At 36.8% G+C, this 23,890-nt stretch overlaps 1 protein-coding gene across 1 annotated transcript; it reads right to left on the minus strand.

Moving 5' to 3' along the window:
* Window positions 1-1,928: 1,928 nt before the first annotated feature.
* Window positions 1,929-17,698, minus strand: LOC149021463 (3-oxoacyl-[acyl-carrier-protein] synthase II, chloroplastic-like). The gene is made up of 13 exons (XM_089149693.1): window positions 16,980-17,698; window positions 16,109-16,311; window positions 15,827-16,030; window positions 15,096-15,206; window positions 14,921-15,016; window positions 13,856-13,901; window positions 13,699-13,778; window positions 13,142-13,210; window positions 12,922-13,006; window positions 11,584-11,738; window positions 11,404-11,484; window positions 2,864-2,923; window positions 1,929-2,417 (listed from the first exon to the last, which is right to left on the minus strand). The coding sequence occupies exons 1-13, from the start codon at window positions 17,365-17,367 to the stop codon at window positions 2,301-2,303; spliced, it is 1,695 nt and encodes a 564-aa protein (XP_089005819.1). The 5' UTR covers window positions 17,368-17,698; the 3' UTR covers window positions 1,929-2,300.
* Between the last annotated feature and the right edge of the window lie 6,192 nt (window positions 17,699-23,890).

A 23,890-nucleotide genomic window follows, 5' to 3' on the forward strand; every position in this document is an offset into this window, starting at 1 on the left:
GGCTCTTTAATTTCTAGTAATGAAGGACAAAATAGACAATATACACGAGTCTCTGGACGCTATTACAAGCGAGAAAAGCAATAGCAATTTCATAAAGAATAAAAATGAAAAATAATTAAACCATAAAACTAAAGGGGAGAATAGATTTTATCCCTTTAGCAATTAAATATATTAAAAGAAATTCAATTCACGATTAAAATTAACTAAATAAAAATAAATAAATAAATATCCCACCCAACAAAAAAAATAATACTTGCATTCGCCCATGAAATTTTGATACCTAAGTAATTTAGGTTGTCATTATCTCCAATGGTCAAGAACACCTAGGCTACCTTTTATTAATCAATTTGGCAATACACGAGAAAAATACGTATCATATGATTGGTATGTATAAGTAACTTCTGACATGATAATGCACGAGGTGCTAGCTTCATCATACACGCATGTGTTGGGCAAGGGCAAGGTAAATGCTTCTGGACCAAGAAGACAAAAGCTAGCTTATTCTTTACATAATAAAGGGGGCCTGTGCCAATAGACGAGCTAGGAATATTTAAAGCCGATAAGATGAAGAGTAGAAGATTTCCCAGATAGGATTCATGAACACCCCCCACCCATCTCCAAAAACAAGAGCCCAAAGTTGAAGTTGAATGTTTTTCTCCCCCAAAAAAAAGAGAGAATTTGAATGTGAGATTTAACATAAGCAGAGGAATGAGCAGGCACACCACCCATGTAGCAGCTTTTGCTCTGTGAATATCACATTGCCTGGCCTGATACATGCATTAGTCATGGAGGGGTAACAGTACACGCATGGGTTATGGATGAATAGCACACAAACCTCATGGGGCCATGCTTATTTAAGTTGTAAATTTCACCCCATTTTCATGTGTGGTGCTTTCTAATACAGGTAGTAATGGAAAGCGGAGAGCATTGTGTTGTTGTGGGTTCGTTTCTAATTCTACAGGTGAGAAGTAGAGAGATGAGTTGAGGTCGAAATCTGAAATCTCAATCTCCTCCGGGAAGGGAGGTCGATCAGGTTTCTTCAGTAACCACAGCAGCACAGGTAAGAAAGGCTCTGTCATGTAATTACCTCAGTATGCTTTCAATATGAAGTGCAAATCTATGTCGTAATCAGACATCTCGACAACGGAGGGAGCGAGGAATAGCAGTCTCGAGTTTCAATCGGTCACTCTTCTAGCAGTAAAAATAGAAACAAACAACTAATGGAGACGAAGGAAAATGATAGAAACAGGACGGGGAGAGAAGGGAGCAAGCCATCTCATCCTTCAATCTTTCACCAATGCACATCTCAGCAGGTGAAAAAAAGTCTTTCCTTCCATCAATCAGGTCTCAATTCTAGTACAACCAAAGATTAGATGTCACCTAAATGATATAAAATATACCTGTAAAACTGAAAATAGAAATCGAAAACCATAGCACCATTAGGATATGATCCTTCCTTCTCCACTTATGGATCTATACGATCTTCTAATTGGGATTCCCCACAAAAGACAAATACAAGATGGACACTATTACAATATTTAGGAGCAGCATTCTAGCCTCCAAGTCAAGTTTCGGTATGGGCATATAAGTTAACACCTATGTCAAACTCAAATGAATAGGTCCACAGCTGATTCTTGCACATCTTCACAGTAAAATATTTATGCCATAAATGGAAACAGTAATGAGCAAACAAAGTAACACATATTAGGAGGCCAAGATTCTATCACTTAGCATAGAGAGCTAGCTGTTTACATCTATGAAATAATCATTCACCATAACAAGCAACTAGTGTGACATCATAGATGGCTCAAATCAATAACATCTCTCACATTCCCCAATGGAACAATTGAATAATAGATCAATAACCATCCAACCAATTGCATTTTCCTAGTTGGTAATGAGCAATTCTCAGGGTACCAGACAATCCAAAGACTAATAAGTATCAATTTGATGATTCAGATCAATGATCGTAGCCTCCAAGGAAGGCCAGAGACCTACAACGGTTCAACCAAAAACAAACCAAAAAAACCCAGCTTCCCTAAATTACATTTAAAGAGACAAGAATTGCAAGTTTCACTTGTACAAAAAAAAATTCTCACAGTTTGAGAGTGTTTGTACAAATTTCTATCACTCCTAGTTCTTAAAAGTTGAAAGGGAATGTTACCAACGAGTAGCCTTAACCACTGTCTTCCCAAGAACCATCAAACATATGGTGGAAATCAGCTCGCAAAAACTCTCCAGGCCAACGCTGTAGAAATGACACACCTTCCAATTCCCACGGTTAAACTTGCCTGCCAGATTTACTTGTAGGGAGCAAATAGGATGGATGAATTGTGGCCTCCAAAGCCAAATGAGTTAGATAGTGCCACCTTTATGTCCAGCCGTTCCTTCTTGGGGCCCACTAGCACATTTGGGTCCTAATTTGATGTTTATTCGGCATCAGACAAGTATCATATGAGAAAACCACACAATGGAATGTTAAGCATGGCTTATGATATGTTGGCCATGCAGAATTCTCTCATACGTAAATCCTGATCAAAGCGGGGAGGAAAAACAAACACACATGCACTTTCAACTGCCCACAACCCAAAAAAAAGGCGGCTTTGCTCGAGCAAATAATTGATTTGACCATGGTCTAAAAATGGTGCCACGAGGAAAAGCGGTCCATTGGGTTAATGAGGGAAATTGATTATACTAAAGTAACCAAATAGTAAACCAATCTATGGTAGTAAGGATCATACAATCAGGTACACCTATACGTATACTCCAACCAGAGGTAAGTCTCAGTTGACCAATTTAAAGCCATCAGCAGGAAAACACAATATCTATAGAATAAAAAAGACACCAAAGTAAAGAACCATACCACGCCTTCATCAGGGTTTTCAAGATTGACATTTGGATGGACCCATCCTGTCCTTATTGCCTACAGAATTATGACCAAAAGCAATTTTAAGTTTTCTTGGAACATAATCGGAGCCTGAGATAAAATATGCTAAAAGAAAAGAAAAAGATAGGATCAAACTGCTTTTCCATAAACTATATTAAGCATCAAGTGTCATATCAGCAATACCAACAGAAAAGAAATAGATTAATAGGGCTCCCACCAGATAAGTATATGCTAATGCAACAAATCCAACAAAATACAAATTTAGCAGTAGTATGCATAGGCTTCAAAATGACTTTGCTGGGTTTAGTGCAAACAACTTCCATAAGAATTGAGTGATTTTCCTTGATCCAAACAACATCAAAGAAATTTTACTCCCTAAAGGAAGTTGACTCCCTTTCTTTTTTCCATTATAATAATGACATATTTTATTAGGGAAAAAAACTTTTAAAGAAGACCCAGTAAAGCACAGTGTGCAGGAGACAAGAAATACCAGCCTAACAATTATGGCTTAAAAACACAGATTTCCATCATCCAGACTCGGTTAAGCAGAATATTTCGTCCACTGCTAACTGCTAAGATTAGAATGAAATAAATAACGTAAAACATAAATTAATTAGACATAATCTATTTCTTTGCTAACGTTCTTGTGGGGATTGACATATTCCAATGCTTTTCCTAAAAAAAAAAAAAAAAAAAAAAAGACATTCCAATGCTTCCAACTTGAGGGCAAACATGCTAAGTTTCTCAGGCTTATTTTATGACTTTTAGTGAAGCGCACGCGGGAGGATGTTAAAGGATGTGGGCCAAAGGATTCTAACATGATGTTCTTAATGAACCTGCCAATTATTTAGGCCACACAATTACTGGAATATGGCTTCTGGAAGCATATTAGGGACCTTGGTTGCACACAATTTGCTGGATATTTTTCTAGGAAACCCAGTTCCTTCCAGTACTGGGGCATGATTAAGCAGCCACCAGAACTGGGTTTTACCCGAGCTACGAACTTTCTGATTCCCAGTTTGACCTACTTACATGAAAACTGAACAGTTAAAATCCCCTCAAGTATAAGCTGTTGATGCAGACTTAAAGCAGTACCTCTGGACATTCCTTTTTCGTTTTCTTTCAACCTGATAGCTGTCTTTCAACAAGCATACCAAATGTTCCATAAACATATAACATAACAAAAATAGACTCCAGGGACCAACATAGAGGAAAGAATAAACGCAAATCAAATCACTCCTCTCATGAGGGGAAGGTGTTCTGATGCAAATGCACTCTCACCTTTGGCAAGCTTGGCTCTGAAAGATGGTATGAGCCCAGCTACTGGCTGCCAAGACAAAGCATAGCTTAGGTACAGCTGGCCAAGTCTAGGCGCGCAACTTTTTTTAACTAGTGGGTCCTTCACAGGCTAGCCCAAAGAGCCACTATAGAAATTTGGATTTGTCCTTTAGTATGCCAATTCTTTTTTTAGACTTGCCTTTTGAATGGAGAAGTATTGTAGTTCATTAAACTAGACTTTCAGAGAGGGTTATTGAGTCACATCGAGAAGAATCAATTTAGTTTTAAGCCAGGTATATCCATGACAAAAGCTGTCCACCTACTGAGGTGGTTAATGGAAAGATGTAAAGCCAGAAAGAAAGGTCTCCATATGGTCTTCATTGACATGGAAAAAGTGGGATAGTTGAAGCAGCGAGGCACAACCAAAGTCCTATGTAACTGACAGTCCTTTAAACTTTAAAGGAAAATTCCACAGGATTTTTTCTGATCAGCTGTGAAGTATGGGGTGAGATGTTGGGTAATCAAGAAGTGCCACATGGTGAAGCTATGTATTGCAAAAATTAGAATGCTAAGACAGATGTGGGGCAAACAATGAAGAACAAAGTAAGGAATGGAGCTGCTGTGGAAGTTGCACCCATCAGTGACAAGCTCCAAGAATGTCGTTTGAGGTGGTCTGAGGACACCTAGTAAGAAGAAGTGATCTGATCCCAAATGAAGAAGTTAAAAGAGCCAGGGGCATGCCTAAAATGAACATACGTAAGAAAGTGAAGAATAAAATGCAAAGCATACATCTTGTACCAAGTATAAACTTACACAAAGCCTATTAGAAGGCAAGGATCCATCTTGTCAATACCATGTAGCTGAGATTTTCCTGATTTAATGGGCTATCATCTCTCCTCTTTCCTTCTTTTTCATTTTTTATTCTCATTATTCTGATTTAATTTCTTCCTTATCATTCTTCACTGCCTTTACTCGCAGTTTTCTTTGAGGACCCCAATTTTTCCTTCTCTGTTTTAAACAGGATCCATGTAGTCGATCCATATTAGTTCGCATAAAGCTATTATTGTTGACCAACTCTTAGGCTTAGAAATTGAATTCTTTTGGGTTTCTAGGTACATTAAGGAGACTTTTTCAATTCTCGATGATAGTGAAAGCGTCTACAGATAGGTAACTAACATCTTCTCTTTTTAGTTTCTAGACCTTCTATTACTTCTACTTTGTTTGGTTGCAAGGGGAATAAAAGTAAAGGGAAATGAAACTTTTAAACTTCAAAAAGGAAGATTTGTAACCATTATCCCATATGATTGTATAAGGTACTCAAATCCCCCCCCCCCCTCTTTTTTTCCCTTCTTCAATACGATAAGCTGCAATTTCATACCATATTTAGTAAGAAAAATTCTTTAGGACCATGTACGACCAACTATAATGTATGGTGCAGAGTGTTGGGCTGTTAAGAAGCATCATATAGATAAACTCAGTGTAGCTGAAAGAGGATGCTAAGATAGATGAGTGATAAAACTAGAAAGGTTAAGGAAATGAACGATCATATTAGAGCTGGCCTAGGAGTAGCTCCGATAAGTGATAAAAGTACAAGAAAGTCATTTGAGGTGGTACGACCATGTCCAACGGAGGCTTGTAAATGCCCATGTAAGGAGAAGTGATTTAATCTAGATTGAAGGAATTAGAAGAGCTAAGGCAGGACCTAAGATAACCTTGCACGAGAATCAAAGGGAAATTGGATGCATGGTTCAAAAAATCGAGAACCGGGGTCAATCTAGCCAACTCAAAAAACAGGGTTGGCCTAGGATCCCAATGAAATCTCACTGAGTTGGTGAAGCTTTTTTCCCACTCGAGGCTCCAACTTAAGGGGTATTAGGGTCACATTGGGCTGAATCTTGCTGTCCAGCCTTTTTCAATGCTTTTGACCAGAATGACCTTAGATTTATGAAAAAAATACTTTAAATGTGAGTTCCATTTCAAACCCCAAGTAGGAAACCACTACGCTGAAGAAAAACCTAAAAATGGCCTATTGTACATATCATAGACTCATAAATTAATCCTCAACATTCAGAATTCAAACAAGTCTAACATTACACATGTTCAGTCATATTATAATCCAATAATCGAAGTTACACTTGAGATAAGACTGTATGTGCTGAACACATCATCTTGTCTCATTAAATGGAAAAAGAGAGATATCTGGCAAAATCCTAGCGAGATCTTGAGAGCTCTCCAACCATGATTAATGAAAGTAAAATGAAATTTAACGTCCAAATATGGAATGATTTGAATTAGTCATTATAGTCACAGAGTATTGACTACAATTGCTGACAAAGTTTTCTTTTCGAGTATGAAAAGTTTACTTCCCTTACCACTAATTCCCCTTGTAACCAAACAAAGCCTTCAAGAGCATGGTTCAAGAACTCGCTGAGATCTCGAAGATACTGTTTCTTTTTGTTCTTTAATTGCAAAAATGATGTAAGATCCAATACGAGTTAAGGAAACATCACCAACTTGAGACCTTGGTATTTATGCAAGGTCTTATATTAACTCCATTTTTTGCTGTAGTTCAATCCTCCCCACCAATACCTGGCTTTGATTTCAAGTAATGGAAACTGCACCAACTCATAGAGATCTCATCTGAACTTGGTTTTTTGTTTGACTAAGTTGGCTCCAAAACCGAGTTCTCAAACCATGTCCAAGAGTTACTTTTTCTTTAATTACTAATTTGTAATCGACAAATGTGATGATGAAATTTAGATGAAGAAATGAAATTGAAGCCTTGCTGGCCCAAGTAATGTGTTGAACATCTTCAAAAACATCGTGACATGAATTTTGTAGTCTTTGACGAAGGCTCCAAGAAAAGGTCGTGTAGAAAAGAAATGCACATCTAAGGTTGTGTGCCTATTCAGACACAGATTGGCAGGGTCACAAGATTATCAGAGATCCACTTCTGGTTATTGTACTTTCCTTGGAGGGAATTTGGTCACTTGGAGGAGTAATAAGCAAGTTACAATGGCTCGATCTAGTGCTGAGGCAGAGTATCGTGCTATAGCTCACACATTGTCATAAACTTTTGGGTCAAGTCCTCAAAAGAAGTTGGTGTTGAAGTTGAAGAACCTGTTGAGATGTTGTACGATAATCAGGCAGCCATCTACATTGCCAGCAATCCAGTATTCCATTAGAGGACCAAACATGTTGAGGTGGATTTGCATTTTGTGCGGGACACATTCATGAGAGTGCTCATAACTACACCCTATGTTGCTTCTACAGAACAAGTTGGAGACATCTTTACTAAGTCCCTGGTCCAGCCTTCGTGGAAGGACCGAAGGATGTCACAAGCTGAGAGTTGGTGATCACACTCCCCAGCTTGAAGGGGGCGTTGTGATTCATGTGTGACAAATAATGAAAGTCTGAATCTTGGAGTACAAGCTAAGTCTAAATCGTGGAGTAGAAACTGGCAAATCTGGATAAAAGAATAGGAAAGTTTAGGGGTTTTACAAAGTAGGAAAGAGTTACTCTACTGCATATTTTTTGTTAGATTTGGGATTATGTGTCATCCTTCTTGGGACAGCTTTAGATGTTTAGAAGATTGGTTTTTATTTTTGAAATGTATCTAAAATTCGTAGGAGAGATCCCATTGTTTTTGGGGACTGACTTTAGGCTTGTATTCAACTATAAATAAAGCTTCTTGAGGGGAAAGACAATGCTACAGAAGACGTCTCTTTCTCTTCTTCTACTTCACTCTTGTCTCTCCTCTTCTGCGGCCGCAACTCAGTAGGAGGTCCTGGTTTCATTACAAGTTTAAAGGGAGATTATTTCGCAGAATTATCATCCAATGGTTTGCTGATTTGTAGGAGAGAATGAAAAATCATGTGGCCCACAGCCAGCCAGCTTGGGTATCAGATTGAATATTGCCTAGCAGAAGAAGTACAGTTGGTTCCTACTCACAATGAAGTAAAAATAACAGTGACACTACAACATTGTGAGGGGAAAATAGGAGAAATCTCCAGATTAGTGGGCCCAAAGGCCAGCTCACAAGGAAAAAATAAAATAGAAGATTCACAGAAGGATATTATTTTGGGTAAGAGGATTTAGTAGATATCTAGGAAACTAATTTTACTGGGAAAATATGATGTAATCTTCTATTTTAGGGTAGTTAGCTATACACAGAATTTCTCAATCTCAGTTTTATTGGAGTGACAAGGAATGAATCAACAACTCTGAAGATCTCTTATTGCAATCGATAAGGTACAACAGCAAACTTCCGGACAGTGTTTGAAGGTATAATAAGGAAATTTAAAGAGAAAAATCTTAAGACCTCTTACTGCAAGCCACTGGGTATGATGAAAATCTTTTTGGCAGTGTCTTGAAAGTATAACAGGCAAACCAGGTGCCGAAGGCTTCCATACAAGCAGAGACCAGGCGGACAGTGTTTGAAAGTATGGCAAGGAAAATTATAAAAGAAAGATTTTTAAGAACATAGAACGATTATGGATTAAAGGGGACTAAGCTGTGGTAGTCTTTCTAGATCAGCAAAGGTAAAAATTCCTTGTTCTGTATAGCAAAGATGGTGGAAGTTGCAGCCTATTGGAGTGAATCCGGTGGAAGATCAACACATTGTTGCTGCGAAACAAACAGTGTCAGATTACCTGGCAAGGGTGGCAGCAATGAATGGTTAAACAGGACCTACGGTGGACTGGCCCATGTCAATTTTAATTGAATTGGAGTGGGATGCAGTGCAACACCCATGATTCCAATTTCATTAGGTAAAAGGCTTCATTGTAGCAATCCAACTCCCTCCGGTTGATGGCTTTGCCGAGGTGGGAGGAGTTGGAGAAAGGTGTTGCTGTTCATCAGCAATGTCTATTCTAATGGTGTGTCTCTCGATTGAATTCCTTGTTTTTTTTGTTTTTATTTTTTTCACTAATAAAATAACATTTTACCTTAAAAAATAGTCCCTGTTGGGTCAGTTTAAGCTTTAGCGATTAACTATAAGTGGTGTTGTTGTAAGGCAGTAGAATTAGTTGTTTTATTAATAAAGGTAGAATAGCCTTACTTTCATTGTAATATTCCTACATTGGGAAGATCTGTCCCTGTTTTGGCAAGTTACTAATATAAATAAAGGCCCTGCAATGTCATTCAGACATAAGTATATCACCAATATTGAGCCCTTTAAGTCCTATAAAGAACTTTGCAAGAAGCAACAAAAGAATGCAATCAAGTTCACTGTGTTCACTGAAGAAAATCAAAGGTAAATGGCTGAAAATTTTGTTTTCATGAAGATCACGAAAGAAAACCTAGAATGGAGTCATCTGCATCCAGTCCTGATCCAACAAATCCTCGAGTTGTCACTTTGCAATTTTTTTCATACAGACTATGGATAAAGATTGACATTCTGGAGTTTGATGGAAAGGAAGGCCCTGAGATTTTTCTTGATTGGATAACCAAAGTTGAAAGGATATTCAATTATAAATACTTCCTGGTTTAGAAGAAGGAGCTCATCCTCACCAAATTCACTTGGTATGCTTATTCTTAGTAGGATAAAATTCTACATTCAAGGATTATCAGGAGCCTCAATGGTCATGAATAAAATCTCAGATGAAAAATTCATCCTTTGAGGAGGATCTCCTCTGTACGATGCTAGATCTCCACCAAGGAATCAAGGTGTGACTACAAAAAGGCAATAACTGATTTCCCCTGATAGCTAATACTTTCCTTAAGCATGGGAAGCATTCCTGAAGCATATAATACAACAAAAGAGAAAATCCAAGGGCCAACATAGAGGAAATGAAGGGGGAAAAACGCAACCAAACCAATCCTCTCATGAGAAGAAGGTATTCTGATGCAGATCCACCTCCCTTTCACCAAAAGGCTTCAGGGTGAAAGCTGGTCAAAGCTTAGCTGCAGGGCTGCCAAAACCAAACACGGCCATTGGTTTAGCTGGTCAAGCCTAGAAAGGTGACTATCTTTACTGGTGGGGTCCTTGAACGCATAGACCAAGAAGCTACTAGAAAAAATTTAATGTGTTTCCTTAGTATCCTAAGTCTCTATTTATTTTTAGCACTTGCCATGTCCAATTCCTGGGTTATTGAGTTCTTTTCTTTTGAGTTTCTAGGTTATTAAAGAATATTTTTCAGTTTTCTATTTCTGGGTTATTAAAGAATATTTTTCAGTTTTCTATGAGACACAGAGAATCTATGGCTAAGTAATCAATGTTATCTTCTTTAAGTTTAAGGCCTTTATTACTTCAAAAGTAATGTTTTCTTTAAACAGCACCTTTGCAGCCAATGAATGCAACACTGAGATTGACTTGAAGAAAAATGAGACTGAAACCTTGCTGATCTCCCACCGATGTGTTGAGCATCCTCGTGAGTTCTCCCCACTCTCAACACCCCCCCCCCAAAAAAAAAAAAAAAAAAATTCTCTTCCCCTCATCTTCTTTAACTTTCAGCCGAACATCTTCTTTTACTCTTCTTGAGTTGGCCTCTTCATCTTCCAACTGATTCGTCATCTATCTTCATCCCAGTGGCACCCCTTTGCTATACCTAAACTAGGACCTTATCTATTTCAGATCTTTGCTTCCACGTACCAATGTGCGCCATATTCTCAGAACAGAAACAAACTCTCACTGTCTTTGTTGGGTCAAAATGCCAGCCAAGGCATTATGAATCCTTGGCAAGCCAATGGAGAAATAGCATTGAGTTGTTTAGACTTCAGACAAAACAGTTTATATCCGTTCAATTTCCAGCCGAAGCACAGAAATCCTGGAGATAACTAAAGAAGTTAGCTCTGTCAGCAAGACTTCCATCCCTTTGCCACAACCCAACCCCCACCCAAAAAAAAATGAAGAAGAACAAGAAGAACAAGGAGAGAGGAGATCAATAAAATACTTGCTCCAAACAAAGTACTAACAGCCTTTATGTTATCAAAATGACTTCTTTTTTTCATTCTCAGAAGTATTCCCGACATAGTGCACCTTCCTTTCCTACTTAATAGTTTGAACAGCTGGTTTGATACATCCTACTCTTGAAATAAATAAAACTCCAACAAACTCTCCCTCTCCCAAAAAGAAAAGGATCAATATACCAAGCACTACATACCAGTGGTTAGGAATACATCATTAGAACCTCTCATGGGACACAGGCATTAAAAATCTAAAACTCCACCACATGGAGATATCTGAAAAATACAATGTGCTTTCACCAAATTATCATAAGAAAGCTTGAAAATTTAACCTGTATTGTTGCCACGGCTTCTATGGCACCAGCTGCTCCTAATAGATGACCAGTCATAGATTTCGTAGAGTTCACTTTTATCTGAAGAAATAAGAAATCCCATCAACTATGGATTGGTGATGAAATGGGGATGAAAAAGAAAATAGCTTTAAGAGCTATAAAGTATTTGACTCATGATACCTCCGGATTTTGGCCAAAACAACGAATGAGAGCTTGGTACTCTTTCAGGTCACCAGCCAATGTCGAGGTAGCATGTGCATTAATGTAATTGACATCTTCTCTGGCTACTCCAGATTGTTTCAAGGCTTTCTCTATGCAAAGAATAATGCCAGTCCCTGATTCTCCAAATGAAAACTGAAAATGAATGAGGCATTCATCTGCAGTTCCTAGCACAAATATAGCAGGGCATAGGTGCCGAGCCAGCAAAACCAAGATACAGAGATATCCTAGTAATCAACTTTATACAGTAGATATAACCTTTTTACGATTTTCCAAATGTAAAAACTATACATCAAACAAATAGAAAAGAAAATGTAGGGCCCCCCACTTTTTCATTGTTCTCCTACCATTTTTCTTTCTTTTGAAACATCAAAACAAAATGTTCAAGTAATATAACTTAGCATCAGTAAGTTCATCAACCTAGGGAAGGCATGCAACAGATTTTGTAACTATGAGAAAGAAAAGTTTGTTGACACCATCAATCCATCTGATGCTGACTTAAAGTAAGGAACAATCTATGGTTACTGAAGAAGTAAAGTTCAGATGAACAGCTCATAGTTTATGTGAAATTATTGTAGCAACCATTTCTAATGAGTTACATTTTTAATGGTCCATTGCAAGACCATGTTTCACACTATCAATATCCTGAAAGAAACCACCACTACTATTATTCACTATGCAGGAAAGTTTATTGCAACTCTGAAAGAAAGTGAGCTTAGGTATGATATGAACATAACATAGAGAAACAAGCTTATGGTAATTCATAACTAAATGTGGTTCTCATTTACATTGTATTTTGAGCAAACCAGGCATGCATAGCTTTCATGAGTTCATGTCCTGGCGAGTCTGAGAATGTGATGTGTTATACACCTATGGAAATCGATAATTTCTCAATTACATTGTAATTGGAGAAACCCATGAATCTTCATGTGTCTATGTTATGGGAAGTCTAAGAATGTAATGTGTACAAGGGAATTCCAGTCAAGTTGTTTGTATTGGGTAAAAGGCTCCAACTATGCAACTACATAAGTTGTTTACACAGAAAGTGCAAGTGAAAGAAAAGCAATCCAACATGCTCGCTTCCTTTTTGGCCTATTTTTCTTTCTTTCTTCCTCTCCTGCTTATAAATTCAAGTTAAGGACACTCACGAAATAACTTTTAGCTATAAGAATTTTTTAAATGGAAAAGAGAGAAAGCAGGCATAAAACGAAATAGAAAATCCTCAAGTGTCTTAACGCCTTCATCCTCGATAAGTTTTTAGCACTGTAGTATCTCATGTACCGGAATTTTATTCCATACCTTCTGGATGAGGCTCTGTCATGTGATAGGCATCACATGTGAAGCTTCCACCAAGAAATTCGGCATAAATATTTGCACCTCGTTCCTGTAGAAGTGTTGGATCAAGGAATATAATGAACTTCTATTGAAAAGAAAAAAAATACACATAGCCATGTGTAACTAGTCCTTGAGGACTTTCTGTTCCAAAAGTGATTATGAAAATTGACAAGTGGGACTTTACCTTTGCATGCTCAAGTTCTTCTAACAGCAGAACCCCAGCTCCTTCTCCCATAACAAATCCATCACGACTCTGCCAAAGAACACACATCATATTTGTTACAAGAATAATTCCATCCAAATAACTGAAATGAAGCACCAGAAGTACAAGGATGAACTCAATACACAAATAAAGTAGGTAGGGAATATTTCCCTTGACCAGCAGATCAACCATTTCAAAATCATGACGTGTTCCAACCATGGACAGACTTAGTCCAAGAATTTCTTTTACAATTTCCAGTCATTTTTTATTGTTACTACCTTAGTTTAAATTTACAGAGTCATTGTTTCTAATGCTTTTTTGGACCTACCTAATTGTTATACATGCCTCGAATCACAAAACTTCTCATGACCCAAGATTTATGATTATTTTTTTATTAATTGAAATATCTTTCCAAATGAAAACATTGTTTTCCTGGGCAGATTAATTCGTTTTTTGGCCCAGCAATTCTGAAATTTGTGATCTACGGTTTGAAGTTTGAAATAATAATAATAATAATAATAATGAGAAGATTATCTTACAATATCCCAAGGGCGAGAAGCTTTAGTAGGATCGCTGTTCCTCTGGGAAAGTGCTCTGCATGCCACAAAACCTCCCAAGCCTGCAGCAACAACCAGCAAAGTCATGAAGTGGACAACTCCACAACACATCTAGAATGAGAAAGGAAGAAATGGATACCAATAGGTATGATTGTTGCATCAGAGCCACCAGAAAGCATCATATCCTGCAGACAACCCAAACCCCACCCAAAAAATAAAAAAATAAAAAAGAAAGAAAGGAAAAGAAAAAGTAAGTACAATGGTGAACCAACACAACAACTCAACTGAAACGGAACTCAGCCTTATTCCAACTAAATGAGTTCAGCTAAATGGATCCCTTCTCTCCAATCAGCTCTATTTAAAGTTGGAGTTGTTAATACTCCTATACCATGCATGTCTTTCCTAATCACTTCTCCTGCTGTCATTTTAGGCCAACCCCTGGCTCCTTTAGCTTCTTCAATCTGAATCAAATCAACCGTCCATGCTGGAGCATTCACCTTTACACATCTATGCCACCTCAAACAACTTTCTCACAGCTTATCCTGTGTTGGAGCCAGTCTGAAATTTTTAATTTGTTCATCAACATCCTAGTTGATGAATGCCACTATACATTGTTGTATCCATGACCTTATAGCTCGAATTTTTAGGAGTGAACAGTTCTAGCATGGTATTAAATCCAGGAAGACAAGTCAAGTGCTGGCATGTGCAAGATGTTTGTGTTGTGTGCTATTGTGGCCCCACAGTACATGCAATTTTGACCATGCAAAGCCGGAACATTTGGGGGTTTGCAGTTGGTAGAAGAGGGATAAAAGTGTGTGGTTCAACATACATTGTTGTAACAATCCTCACTTCTGCTACACTACATTCAGTTGATGGCAAATGCTAGCACAACATTCCATTTAATATGATGACGGAGAGGTTTTGAGCAATACAGCAGGCCCAACCTGCATCAGCGTAGGAATCCCCAAGTTGTTCTGGTTCCAACTGTTCCACTGGAATTCATGCTCCCATCATGTTATGTATGAGGTGGGAAAGCATTTCCCTTACATGATCTTTTTTCATTCTTAATAGATAAAAATATGAAGAAAAAATTAAAATAATAGCAAACAACCTGCAATTATATATATAATGAAGGAGAGAAAGAGAGTATCAAAACAATCTCCATCGTCAATGACAGGGAAAAACCTTTAAGGCAGACACTTACAGCTTCACCTCTGATAATATGATTAGCCGCATTCAGTATACAAAAGTTGCTCGTTGCACAAGCAGTTGAAATTGAATAGTTTGGACCCATCCATCCCTGCACTCATACGATTAAATAAACAACCAGGGAGAAAAGGGTATAATTTAATTTCCAGCAACAATAAATTCAAGCTTACTATATCCATTGCGAGCACTGCAGAACCCATGTTGGTCATAGCAAAAGGGACACAGAAGGGATTCATCTTCTTATATGAAACCCTTAAAGCTTCTAATGAATCAGAGAATACCTGGTCAAAGTAAAATCAATTACTCCTCTTAGAGGAAGAAAGTGACACAAAAAAAATTGTGAAGCAGATCACATATTTTAGTCATGTAGAGTGTCATTACATGGTACAACTAACGGCAAAACAAACTTCATTCTTCCTCCCCAGCCATCACTTAGTTCAACAAGACCTCCTGGGCAGGCTTTTCTGTGTACCATATATGGTATTATAAAGCTGAGCACTGGGTATAGACCCAGCTAACACAAGGTGACTGGCATTGGTTTGCTCTTTATATAAACGTTAGCGCTAAAAAAAATTTTAAAATCAAATAAAAAGGCTAATGCAGATGGGCAGTAAGCCTCAATTTTCTACATAAAATTTATATTGACAGTAAAAGTCCTTCCAGAATCTTACATCATAAGATTTCTTTCATATGCATTATTGATTGTTGATACTAATACTAGAAAGGATTCCAAATTTTTATTCATCAAAGATTGTGACCACTAATGTGCAAAAAAAATCCACATATCAGGATCAAGAGCAATCCACTGTGAAGGGCTTCCATAAAAGCAGGGCCTGCACCAGGTCATAGCCATTTTCTAGAGTTCATAACCACAATTAATAGTAAAGGGCTTGAAAATTACCTTCATGCCACCCATTGCAGAGCCAATTAAAACCCCACATTTATCTTTTCTTAACTCTTGCATGACTTCTTCAGTAATCCCTCCATCCACCAAGGCTTTCTTGCCAGCAGTTAGCATGTACAGCATAAACTTGTCAGCCCTTTTAGAGAGTTTAGGTGCAACCCATTTATCTGTTGAGAAAGATTTGATTTCTCCGGCAATTCTCTAGGAAAACCGATTTGTGTCACAATCCAGGCATGGCTAGACTTATTGCATTAAAAGATAAGACGCTTAAGAAGTTACCGTAGGAAAATGGGCACAATCAAATGACTCAATCACACTTATGCCACTGACACCCTCAAGTAGATTATTATAGAAGATATCAGGATCATGACCAATTGGAGTCACCAAACCCATCCCCGTCACAACAACTCTCCTTTGCTTTGTAAGAGGCTTTTTTATTGTAACTTCCTTCACAGGTTGCACAGCTACAGCCATGGTCGTCCCTGCAATTAGAATAAATTAATCACCAAACCCTACCCAACGGTAGGCAAAGCAATGAACTAGGAGAAAATGTAGGAAAATTATACATGAAAAAAGAAAGAAGAAAAAAAAGGCGAACCCAGTGCTGCTTCCGCACAAGCAGAGTCCCCTACACAGTCTTAACCGAAAAGTAATTTATAGATGTAAACTTATTATTATAAATCTCAATCTTCAATTTATGCAACCATATAAACAAAAGGATTGCCAGACCATCATGCCACCAAACTACCATATGAACAGAAAGAGATTTTGCTTATTTGTATTCAGCAATTTTCGAGAACAGGTGAAAATATAATAAACACTACTTCTCTTGCAACAGAACCCTCTTGGTATAGGTAAAGATACAACAACCGCTACCATTTAATATCTCAGCGGTAGTAGTACAAGTCCATCGATAGAGCTAAAATAACACACGGATGCCCTACGTTTTAAATTTGCAGGAAGAAATAATAATAAAGAGAGAGCACAAGGCAAACAAATGTAAGAATAAAAAATTGAAGGCAAAAACAAAATGCACATAAAATGGAACAGTAGCAAAAGGAAAGTGATCAGAGTTCAGAAGCTGAAACGCACAAAAGATTAACAGAAGTAGCGCATATCCAAGGAGAAAAAAGAATTCACAACCGATCACCTGAGTGAGCTGCACGGTTCATCCGCCTGTGTCTTCGAGTCATCAGTCCATTTCTTGAGCCGAACAGCGAAAACCCATTGTCACCAAAGAAAGCCATAGAAGACAACCCCTTGGAACTGCAATACTCCTCACACGGTTCGAACGCCAAACAAGAACTCACGAGGGCTTGCAAACTTGATCCATAAAAAGATGAAATCAAACCCCCAGGGAAATCGTGGCCGCCAGCACTGCATTTAGACGAGACTCTCCTTCTACGGCCCTTCCTACTCAATCTATCTGGAGACTGAAACAAAGAAGACTTGAAGGAATGTTCTTTATCGCAAGCAACTGACATGCAAGCAGCGACCAGCCATGTACAGAGAGGAGAAGCAACAGAGGAAGGCGCCATTGGAGGGAAAAAAAATTATATAAGAACCAAGAAACTCACAGTAATTTCCAGAACAAACCCACTTTTTCTGCAGAGATATTCAATAATGGATGCAAAAACCACAACTACCGTAAAATGCAATCTAGACCAAGAGAAATGAAGCCATTTCCATTGATAAGAATATATTCTCTTTCTTGATTGTCTGCAAACAACTAAGCTCGTAACCTTGAATCCGACGCAAACTCACGAAAGAAATCATTCAAATCGAAGCTCTCATCGATCTCAAAGACACCCGGACGACGAGTTCTTGCGAATCTGAATCGTCCTCACCCTCCTGGGACAACGACGCCACCAAGAGGGTGAAACTATTTATCAAAAATAAAAAAAATATATGAAAAAGTAAGTAAAAAAAAAAAAAAAAAAAAAAAAAAGGAGATAGATCCATGAGGACCACGACCAGAAAAATGTAAAAAATTTGATAAAAACAAAAACAAAAATACAAAAATCTTTTTGGTGAAAGAAAAAATAATTAATACCATATTGTACAACGATTTAGGGTACAAAAATCAACTATCGTATGATATAACGAAATGCTGAGCATTACAACCTATGTATTTAGGTCTCTTTTTCTTCAAATTTTATACCATTTAAAATCTAATGTGACCATTCAAGGGTTGCACCATTGGTATACCTTGCATCTCCTGGTAAAAAAGTCGCAACCTTATTCCTGTGTGATATAACGGCCAAAATCTAATTTTTCATTTCATATGATCTTATCATTGTTGATGTAAAGGTTCTATACGTTTCTTTTCTTTAAAAAATTCTCATGATTACTAGGATTTTTTTTTCCGTCTAAATGGAATCATTTTAAATCAAATTTTATCGGCTTGTCATTATCAAACTAAGAGATACACAAGAATGCATGGAAGTATCTCATATCCCCCCATAAAGACCAAAAAAATTTAACACAACAATACTTTTTTCTTCTTTCTCCTATTAAAGACTCTCATTTATGATTTCATAAAGAGTGATAGAACCCTAATCAAAGAAAAGGGATTGTTAGGTGATTTTAATCCATTAAATATTCTTTTTTTGGTATAATGACGTACAACTAACTACAATGTACAAAATATGATTGCGCATGATTTACCGTACCAAAAATAAATAAAAAATATTTATGATGTATGAAACTTACCAACTTATTTTGATGGAGAAAATTAATGAAGAGTAGGGGAGAGAAAGAGAGAGTGAAAGGTAGTGATAAAGCGTGAGATTTCGCATTTGAGTTGATTCTATCAAAATTATGGATTTTCCATGCGCATGTGTTGTCTTATATAACGATGTTTTCAAGTTTCAACTATTAAATGAAGACGAGAAATTGTATTTCATACTTGGTTTTATAAGGTATCATCATACGTGGTCATGATAGTTGGGCAGTAACGTATGAAAATCTATTGCAGTAATGACCGTATAAGTTTACTTTAGAAAACAAACCGGTTTGAGTGTCTACTTATCATCAATGTTTAATTTTCACGATTCTTTAGAAGCTTGGAAGTAAAATGCCTGAGCCACTACTTTCTTCTCAATAGATATTCTTTTTACCAAAAATGAAAAATTATAGAGTTCCCAAAACTTTATTTATTTTATTGTTTTTTAATTTGGAAAATTCAAATACTGAAAATAAGAGATCCTTGAAAAAGCGGATGCATTAGCGGTTAGGCGGTGACGTCCCAAATAATGAATTGACGAAAAACACCCACGTGGTACCTTTTGAGCGAAGATGCTCATTGAAGGTTGTTGAAATCTTAAATTAAAATCTAAAATTCGATGGAAAAATAGAAATATGAGTTTTTTACATGAGCCATGGAAAACAAACAACACCCCTTCTAAAATCAAAACCTTGCAAATACCTCATCTACTGTTAACCCCATTACTTAGGATTGTTAAATAATTTTAATATGACCATATTACCCTCAAATATGGTAATGTTTGAACTTCATTTTGAAGAGCTTTTTACATGAGTCCATTCCATTTTCATGGGAAACAATGTGCAACCCTTCTAAAATAAAAAAACCTTGCAAATTCATCTTCCACCGTTAACCTCGTTACTTAGGACTGTTAAACAATTTTAATATTGACCATATTACCCTCAAATATGGTAATGTTTGAACTTCTTATTTTCAAAGTCATATTACCTCACTCCTCACAGTTACTCATAGTTACTCACGATGCCTTGTAGTCATCACTACTGCCAATCAACGCCCACGATTACCACCGGAAGAACATTTGAGGAGAAGCAGTGCGTACCTCATATTGAGGAGAAGAAGAAAAAAAATGCAAATGAGGTACGCACTGCTTTTCCTCAAATGTTCCTCCGGTGGAGGGGGTATTTGCAAGGTTTTTTTATTTTAGAGAGGTTGTGCCTTGCTTTCTATGAAAATGGAGGGGGCTCATATAAAAAACTCTTGAAAATAAAAAGTTCAAACGTTACCATATTTGAGGGTAATATGATAATATTAAAATTATTTAATTGTCCTAAGTAATGGGGTTAATGGTGGAGGGGGTATTTGCAAGGTTTTGATCTTAGAGGGGGTGCGATTTGTTTTCCATGAAAATGGAAAGGAGCTCATTGCAAAAACTCTAGAAATATATAAATGCAGTGGACCCCACCCACGTCCATGAACTTTCTTCGTGGGCATTAGTTTTGGTTCCACTTAGTCACAAACAACAAGTGAGAATGTTATCATCTTAACCGTTTATTCGGAAGTAATGTAGGGTGATGTGCTTCATGGTTAACAACAGGCTGATTTGCATATTCATTCGAACTGTTTACCTATTGTTAGTGCTCTCCGGGGTCTCCACTCATCTTTAGATTGGATATGTCTCAGTTTAGTAATAGATATTTTGAAGCATTGTTATTTCTTCCCTAGGGTTTATTTTAGTTATATTCCTAAAACTGGCAATGGCTTTGCGGATTTTCTGGCTAAGGGTGCCGACAGGTTATATCTAGACAGATCCTGGTGGGGTATACCACCTTTGTTTATTGTGGATTCCTCTCATTTGTATAGGTCTTTTGACCTAAACTCTTTCATTTAATATAATCACTACTTTTTTGGTTTGGCAAAAAAAGAACAAAAAAAAACAGCAAGCTTCATTGAGTGGGCCATCAGCACATTAATTGAAAAAAAAAAAAAAAAGAGAGTAAGCATTTAAACCAAGGTAGATCGCAAAACATTAATTGAAAAAAGAAAAAGAAAAAGAGAGTAAGCATTTAACCAAAGGTACATCACAAAACATTAATTTCAGTTTACCAGTTTTCCACCATGAGAGTTCTCTACAATTCTTACAAACGATTTCACCTTTTATTGGTGGGAGTCTCATATGCAGAGGCAGTAAGTTTAAATCTCCATTCTTAAACATCTTCCTTCCTACTTCCCATTCTCCTGGACCTATTTGATATAATGTTCAAAAAAATCTTTGGCCTGAGTGATGCAAAGCCCTTCAAGAATAGCATTAAAGCTTAGCTGCTGCCACTGAGGTTGAGCCAAGCTTTTTAGGACTCTCGCTAGTTTTTTCTTTTGGTAAGACTATCAATTTCCATACAAACTATATCTAAAGAAATCTGAACTCAGACCCTCTAATTTAAAACTAAATCAGAGTTGAGTTAAAAATTTAAATACAAAGAACTTTTTACTATTTTAGTGATGAAACTTACCTCTTGTGATTACCTTTACAAATACAAATTTAATAGAAATAGAAAATTTCAAAATTTTCTCAGGTTCATCAAAAAAATTTCTTTATGGGTTAGAAAAAGTAGAAATTTACTAATCAAAACAAGTGAAGAAAACTTATCAACTCAATAATAGAAGGGTTAACAATGAAGTTTGGTAACTTCACCTATCAAATCCTGCAAATCTTAAGCTTTTAAAAGCCTTTTGCTATTAGCGAGGCTACTAGAAGACCTATAAATTTCCAAAAAAATACCAGATAAGGATGAACATGTACTCTTAATCTCTTCGGTAATATTGAGAAAGAGCCAAATTAATGATGATTAATGTGACGGATAGTTATATGATCATTTTCCAAAAAATACCTGATAAGGATGAACATATACTCCTAATCTCTTCGATAATATTGAGAAAGACCCGAATTAACGATGATTAATGTGAATGATAGTTATATGAACAAGATGTATTCCTATATCAAATAAAAATTTTCAACACAAATCACAACACTCCATCCTATTCCATCATTGTAGATGAGGAGTATGGATATAATCAATCTTTATTGGTTGTAGGGTGGCTATCATACTTGCCTAAAAATTGCCTATTGGTTATAGAACAAATTCTTCATTTAATTTGTGGCCAAGTTATGCACACCTCGATAACATCTGCAGAAGATAGTTTTATAATTTTTTAAATTGAATTTATGGTGGAGCTTTGATCCTGGTTTTAATGAAATTCAAACTCTCGACATTTATATTATGAGACGCTGATATTTGCCAACTATATTAGTCCATCAAATTATTTGTCTATCATTTTAGATGGAATCTCTAAACAATTGAAACAACTGTATGTACCAAAAATCCAGAATGTCAACAAGGAGACAATGTGTAAAAGAGATGATGGTGATACCACTATTGTGGCAATCATTTTCTCTAATAAGGTAGAAGATTCTTCAAGCCACCACCCAATCTCTCTCTATTCATGTTAAATGATTCTCTGGCCCTTTCTCTCAATTTTGTGTTACTAACTACTTTTTAAAAAGTCAAGAATTGGATCGGTGAATCAATCTATTGTGGATTGTTTGTTCTACTTTGAATGAATATGACATAGTTAATTAAAACATGCTAAGAAAACTCTCTAATCAATGAGTTTTGAGACTTACAAACTCATTCTAGGGCTCTTGAGACTAACTCTATCCATTGCCAACAACTGGTTCGATTAGTGATTTCATGTTTTGAGAAATGAGCTATACTAGATATACATATTATTTGTTCTTGAAATGTAAAAGGAGCGAGGGAAAATTTAGATTTTGAAACAAGTTTAGTAGATGCCATAAAAAAGTGTATCTTTATTTTTTTATTTTATTATTTTTACCTGTAGATTCCACCAAATTTGTGGTGGTAAAGTCGTTGGGGAGCACAGAGTGCTCTCCTGACGGGGCGATGATCCGATCCGGATTCATGAGCCCCACCCATTAAGGGTCAGCAATAGATAACCTGTCCAATAGCATTATTGCTTCAGTCTTCTTTGACAAGAATCATTAATAACTTTGCCCATGAAAGAAAAAAACATGCCTTGCGGTCAATGCCCCTCAATGCTTGGTGGAAAAATCTCCTGCTCGAAAATTGAAGTCTCCATGAATGATTTGATATGATGTTATATAATTTCAAACATTTTTATCAATTAGAAGAAAACTCCAAAAATTTATCTAGAAAGATTACTAATATATGGCGGGAGTGAGGTCACATGAAATGATCATTGTGTTCTTATGGAAGGGGAAAATAACCATTATATTCTTATATGATGCATTCAAAATGTCATATTTGACATGTGTTATGTTCAATTTGTCTATAAATGTCAACATGTTAAGTAAAGATAACTATTCAACAAAGAACAGGAAGATTGCCATGAAGTTCAAACCTACAATAAGACTCCATAATCCCCCTTAAATATAAGAGAACTTGGTTAATAAAGAACAAAAAAATTACCATAGTTCGAAGCTACAATGGAACTCCTTAACAATATAAGGGGACCAAGTCAATCAATCACTTAGAAAAGGTGCAAAGACCTCTTTCTTTACATTTAGATTTGGACAAAAATTCCTCAGCTTGGTTTCATAAGGGCCATGATCAAAGATTCCCATTTCATCATAACTCATTAAGGACTAAATCTGTGTAAAAAGTTATTCAGAATAACTTCAGTAGGAAAATATTACCAATGTAACCTGATCATTCTGTTATTTTTGTCTAATATTGCTACCACCATAGAACAAAAATAAAAAAAGTTCTTTCTCAAAAGGTAAGGGACCACCATGACCATGAGACCCTTAAAGCATCATCATAAGTGTACATTCTATGGATAGACTAGGGGGTTTCTAGGTACAGATTCATTCTTTGTCAGCTAATTTATTGCTCTGCTGCTCCTTAACAAATTTGGCTGTGTCGGCATCTAACTGAGGCATTGGAAAGTCCCCCCCTTTCTTCCCACAGATGTTTTTCACCTTGTATAGGTGGGGGCAGACTTAAATGATGCGCATTAAATGCGCAATACTTGCTGCCAACAGTTGAGATCAAAATCTTGACCGTCCGTCTCGCAGATGGTTGAAAGTGAGACGTAAGGTCAAGATCGAAATCTCGGTCAATCTCGACCGTTGGCAACACAATGCTGCAGATTCACTAGTTGAACCCGTATAGGTGACCACATCATTAATCAAGTTTTGAACTATCTAATGAAAATTCCCTAATTGGATTCCCATGGTAATTAGGGCACTACAGCCTAGCAGCAATCTCCTTGGAATACATAAAATATTAAGGAAATGA

Source organism: Hakea prostrata, chromosome 3 (assembly GCF_041222555.1).
Source record: "Hakea prostrata isolate BN-2017 chromosome 3, UWA_Hpros_2, whole genome shotgun sequence".
NCBI lineage: Eukaryota > Viridiplantae > Streptophyta > Magnoliopsida > Proteales > Proteaceae > Hakea > Hakea prostrata.